This window comes from Zootoca vivipara, chromosome 14, assembly GCF_963506605.1.
Source record: "Zootoca vivipara chromosome 14, rZooViv1.1, whole genome shotgun sequence".
NCBI lineage: Eukaryota > Metazoa > Chordata > Lepidosauria > Squamata > Lacertidae > Zootoca > Zootoca vivipara.
Window position 1 is genome coordinate 664113 of NC_083289.1, and position 6000 is coordinate 670112.

Sequence of the window (6000 nt, forward strand, 5' to 3'; positions counted from 1 at the left end):
AGAAAAGTGTGCAGCAGTCAGATGGCCAGGCCCTTTCCCCAGAGAAGCTCTCCCCCAGCAACACACTCAGTTCCTGACCTTGTTATGCAGTGTTCTCCCAGGGAATTTCCTGGCCCCAAGTGAAGCTCTGCTCTCAGCCGACCCTCAGCTGTCTGCCTTCTGACTTGCATCTGGGCTGAGGGACGGCCCTGCCTGCCACCTTCCTCCTCCTTGGTCTCAGGGCCAACTTTGTGGAAACGCAACAGACAGTGGAGACAAAATTAGGATGGGGAGGCTCCACCTGCCATTGGCTCTGGTGCCACCTGCTGCTGGGCTCCCTGCCTTCCCCAACGGGCCCCAGCACCACCGCTCAGACCAGGCCAGGTACTTGTCAGTATTGTCTACTCTGACTGGCAACAGCCGGGCAGCACAAGCCATTTTGCCCTTGAGGCTCCTGCGACCACTGGTGAAGAAGCAACATCGCCACCTCTGCCCATTTTGGGCAAGATTGCTCCAATTTGGGGTGAGATCTTGCCCAACATGGCTGTGACCTTGTCAAAAATCGGTTCTGATGGCGGAGGAGGCAGGGCAGGCGGGGCACCCACAAGGGGAACCCACAGGAATGTCACCTAGAGGTCTGCTAAAGCCTCGTCGGCCTCATGCCTGGGCCAACTCTGGCAGCCACTCTTCAGGGACTCCAAGAGCAGCCCTTCCTCCCACCTGCAAGTCAAATCTTTAAACTGGACATTCCAGGGACAGAACCCGAAACCTTCTGCATGCCAAGCAGGTGTCCTAGCTTCTAGTGCTGGGCTAGGCTCCCTTCCCAATTCTCTAGCAAGCATGCAAATGTGTTTTTTGACTCCTTTGCTGGACTCACTGCATGCAGTGCAAAAAAATCCAGCATTCAGGAATTGGGTGGAGAACAAACAGTTAGACCCTCCGGATGCTCAGCTGCTGACAGGAAGGTCAATGAAAGACCTTCCAAGGACTAGTCCCAGCAGGAAATTGCCAGTTGGTTTCTATTTGCTTAGGCCTCAGTTCGAGTTAAGCTGGTCTCTCCCACTCACAGGTGTGAAATGGCCAAAATGCCAAAGCAAGGAAGACGGCTGCAGTGAAGGTCGGGGTGCTTCTCTTGCAGCTGAATCTTGTACTGAAACACCACAGACATCCCCTTTCAGTGCTGCTTCAGGGACTGGAAATCTGTGACCCTGCAGGTGCTGCTCGGTGTCAACCCCCAAAAGCCCCAGAGGCCAGATGGCAAGTGGTCACGCAAGCTGGGAGTTGTAGTCCAGCAATACCTGGAGGACCACAGATTCCCCCTCCCTGACTTAAACCATTTACTCTTATTTCCCCTCTTCCTGTGTGTATTGGAGATACTGTAATGATTCCTGTGTCCAATGGAGGGGGCTCTAATCCCTGAAAGCCTTTGCCTCCTTCAGCAACTCCTGCAGCAAAGAGGGTGAGACTGAGAGGGGGGTCTAGTTGTTTGGGCAGCCCAGGACCTCCAGGCACGCTGAACAGACTTGTGCCTGGGGAGGTCACTTTGACGCTGCTAACAGAGCGATTTAACTTCACCCCAAGAGGTACACTCCATTGTCAATGTAGTCAACTACACTGAGTCAGCTTTACTCAGAGCAGACCCACTGAAGCAGGGAGCCAATGGTGGTGGAGGGGTCAGAGTCAGCGACGAATGGCATCACCCTTCCTTCCACTTCCTTGTCACAGGGTTCCTTCCCACTTAGCCTCCCAGTCCTGCTTTGGAGACTGCATGAGGGTGTTAACCCCCGCCAAGCTAGCCATGTCCCTTTCCTTCACAGAAACCAGACTACAGCATAAGCAGCTGCAAGGCTTGCAACCAGGGCGGGCTGTCAAACCAACTGCAGAGGCTCCACCACAACAGAGCAGGTGGTGCAAAAAAACTGACTTAAGGCTACCTACACACAAGAAAGAGGTGGTGAGAAAAAACCACTGGATTCATTGGGACCTGCTTCCAAGCAGACACACCTAGTGTAAGTGTGATAAAAGAAAGTGTTCCTTGTGAAAATTGTCCTCCCGGTCTCTGCTCTGCCATCCCTATGGATTGGCACACCTGCTTGCTCACCATGGAGATTGGATCGTATGGTTGTGTTTTGCTTTACTGAGAGTTTTTTTCATTGTTTCTATCATCTATTGGATGTTTTTATCTGTTGCACACAATTTTCAAGGAATCAGCAATAGGCATTTTAAAATAAAATAACAATAATAAGTGAAAGAATTACATGTTCCTTCCTCATTGGGTTCCGATTCTTTCCTAAGAACAGCCTTCTCCAACCTGGTGCCCTCAAATGTTTACGCTTATAGTTCCCATCAGCCCCACTGAGAGGAATTGTAGTCCCAAGCGTCTGGAGAGGGGGCCAGGTTGTGCTAGATCATGAGCCCCTCAGGACCTGACTTCCTCCACTCCATGCGAGCCAATGGTCCTGTAGCAGCAACACACAGTAACGTTCACATGCTCCAAGATGCTACAGTACAAGGAGGCACCACTACGGACAGCCTCTACACAACACCCGAGCCACACCGGTTGCCTCCTCCTCCCCAGCAGCATCCGCCTGGACAGCTGCGCACTCTGCACTTACCTTTCTGAAGATGGATGATGTCTGGGAAGTTGGAGAGGAGCCCCTGGTACAAGGAAAGCGTGTCCAGCATGAGGAACAGGTCGTTCTTGGGCTGCTCGGCAAACATCTCCCCCACAGCCTCATAGGTCTTGCCCGTGTGTGAGAGGGCACCGTTGAGCGCACTGAAGCTGTAGGGAGGGTCCATCTGGAAAGACTGGCTCACGGCCTGAAAGGCATTGCCCAGCTTCTGGAACTCTTTGCGGAAGCCGCCCAGGTGCTTGCGCACCAGCTCGGAAGCCACATTGGTCAGCTGTAACACGCTGTCATCCATCTTCTTGCTGAAGGCCTTGAACATGTCCACTCGGTCCTCCACGTCCTGCAAATCCTGGTGCTCCGTCGGGATCTGGAGGGTCAGCAGGAAGCTGGCGCCCACCATCTCGTCCTTCTCCGCCCGGCGCTTCCCCAGCTTCCACTGCTTGTCATCCCCACAGGTGAGGAAGTGCTGGAAGCCCTCGTACTGCGAGAGTGTTGGGTGGCTGGTCATGTGGTCCATCCACAAGATCAGCCGCCGCTTGCGCTTCTCAATGAAGTCCTCCTCAAAGCGCCCCGTGGCCTGCTTCTCAGGCAGGTGGGGCACAGAGACAACAGTGAACTTGTGCAGCAGCCGGTTGTACAGCCAGTCAAAGTGTTTGTACCGCCGGTAGACTGGCGAGTTGGTGCTGCTGGGCGTCAGCCGGTAGGAGATGTAGCTCTTGATGCCTTTGAACTTGGTCTGTTTGGTGGGATCCTCCACAGAGCAGACCAGAGGGTGCGGACTGGGCCTCCACTGGGGCCCACTGGGGCCCATGTCGATGTAGTAAGCCTCTGAGATCTTAGACATCATGGGGACATCACCCAAGATGAAGGCCTCCACCCCAGACCGGACAAAGCAAGAGAAGCGGTTGAGGTTCTTCCCCACCACGCTGCCCCTCTTGGAAGACCCCATGCTGTCCTGCCTCTCCAAGGAAGGCTTGGGCCGGTAGCCCATATTGTACGGCCCAGGGTAAGACGGGTGCGGGGACGGGTGCCCGTTGGTGCCAGCCCTGCTCCTGGGCTCCTCCACCACCGTGCTGCTGTCATCCCACTCATCCCAGTCATCGTCATCATCATCTTCAAAGCTGCCCTGGTGGGAGACACTGGTGTTAGGTGGGGTCCCATAGCAGGAGGAGCCATTCCCAGGGGACCTGGCTGGGCTGCTGGAGTAGTCTGAGTAAGTTGAGGCTGTCCTGGAGCGAAGGATTTCCACGTAGGACGCAGGAAAAAGGCCGGTCTCACCGCGGCTATTGGTCCCCTGCAGCCACCCGTCCAATGAGTTCTCGCTGAAGATGACCAGCTCTTCGTTCTCCTCGATGCTGATCTCCTCCTTGTTTTCGCTGCAGAAGCTGTAGAGAGCCCTGGCCTTCATTGCCATGGCTGCTCACTGTGGTACAGCCTGCTGCTGACACAAAAAGGTCTCCCCACCACAAGCACTGCCGTGGTTTCTTGAATACTTAAGTCCCTACTTAAACACAGCACTTGCCGTGTGCCTTGAAATCTGAAACACTTTTGCGAAATCAAAAGAGTTTCATAGACTTTCCCGGAAAAGACCAAAACAATTTGTCTCTTTCTTCAGAATCAGTCCTGAGGTTTATCAGGGCCAACCAATTTCCCAGTGGGCAGGCCCTGGTCAAGGGTGACCAGCTCAGGGCAAAGGAAACAGCATTGTCAACCCCTGCCCCCCTTTCAGGTTCTACAGGACTCGGTCAGATCCATGGATAACTTACAAAACTGTCAGTCCTGTGTTGATTTTATCTTGCAAACAAGTTATTCCTGAACCAACCCTGAAGTACACATAAAATTTAGCAGTCTCCCATCAGGTGAGTGATATCCAAGATAGGGCTTTTGTAAGGAAAGTTTATCTTTCAAAATGTATGTATATTTTAAAAATTAAATAATTTTGCTCGATTTTATCTGAAAGTGAATCCAGCATAATGCACGATCATGGTGCTGGAAAAAAACGCCTTTCAAGAAAAAGAAGAATAAAAAATAACTGAAAAAACCCTACTGTTGTTATTACAGATCGAAAATGTTTTGCAAGCCTTTGCAAGCCTTTTGGGTCTGATTTGAAATCTACAACCCTCCAGAGGTTGGGGGGGGACGGGACAGAAAAGCAGCAAGTCAATCCAAAACTGAATGGTCACGCCTTTAGTCCTCAGAATAACACAAACATGCACAGCCCCTCCTATTTCAACAGGGCAAGCACAGAGTTCAAGAGAACTTGTTGATGTCTTTTGCCAGGAGGGAAGAAAATGAAATAGAAACCAGAAGTAGTTTGCTACTTTGCAGGCCCTGCTGGGAGGGCGAAAAGGCAGAAGGATTCCACGCAGCAACGGGACTTTCTTGCCCCCCCCCCCCCCCGGCAGCTCTCCAAATAGATCTCCTCGCTTCCAGGGATTCCGCTCCACCAGCTAAGCGTTAAATCCCTTCAAGGCCGCAGGTGCCTTTTGCTATGGACTCCTTCCTCGGATCCCACCCGCCTCCTCCGAGAGGCAGGAAAGTCCTTTGCGCGAGGCGGTCGCCGCTTCCCGGCGCCTCGGGGATCTTGCGCCTGCGGAGTCGAAACGGAAAGGGCAGCGAGCGCGGGTTCCGTCCCGCCGGGCAAGGGGAGGCGAGCGCCGAAAGTTTCCGCGGAGTTGCCGTGACGGAGCCCGGCGGGTTGCGCGGAGATCAGGATCCGGGCCAACGGGAGCCACTTCCGCCGGGAACGAGGCCGGGACGCCGACGCCGACGCCGCCGCTTCGGCTCTGGCCGGGCTGCGAGGAGGTGGGGCGGGGCGGCCGGAGGAGCAGGCGGAGCAGCCCTGCCTCCCTCCCTCCCTCCCTCGCCCGGGCGGCCACCCGGCGGCCCTCCTCTCTCCGACCCTCCGCCGCCTCTTCGTGGGCGCAGCGGTGCTCTCGCTCTCGGCGCCCTTCTCCGCCACGGCTCTTCCCGGCGGCCCAGGTCGCGCTCTGGGACGCGCGCGAGGGGCCCGGCAGCCTCGGAAGTTTGGGGCGCCGGCTGGCCGCGCGCGAACACGCGCACACGCTCCCGCCCAGCCGCCGACCCAGAGTCACCCCGGGCAGGCAGCGAGGACCGCGGCTGCCCTCTGCAGACCGCTGCCGGAGCCGCGCCGGCTCTCCCGGGGGAAGCACCAAGAAGAGCTGTTCTGCTCCGGGGCGGGGGGGGGGACTCTTCTTTTTATTCTGATACTACAACTCCCATCATCCGCAACCAGCGGAGAGCTGGGAGTTGTATTTCGCAAACTTTGGTCCCCTCCCCCCCCCGCTGTCAGCTTTGTTCAGGTGACCCACGGCTATCTTTAAGAATACCTGTGCTGTACAATTAAAAACTTCCTTGTAGAGTGCATTAC

The 6000-nt window shown here is 55.2% G+C and overlaps 1 protein-coding gene across 2 annotated transcripts in view; it reads right to left on the reverse strand.

Moving 5' to 3' along the window:
* Positions 1-5645, reverse strand: part of SNX33 (sorting nexin 33) — a 75644-nt gene extending 69999 nt beyond the window's left edge. For both annotated transcript variants that reach the window (XM_035138152.2, XM_035138151.2), the window contains exon 1: positions 2595-5645. In XM_035138152.2, coding sequence (XP_034994043.1) covers positions 2595-4023 — 1429 coding nt within the window. In that variant the 5' untranslated portion in view covers positions 4024-5645. The remainder of the gene's footprint in view (positions 1-2594) is intronic.
* Between the last annotated feature and the right edge of the window lie 355 nt (positions 5646-6000).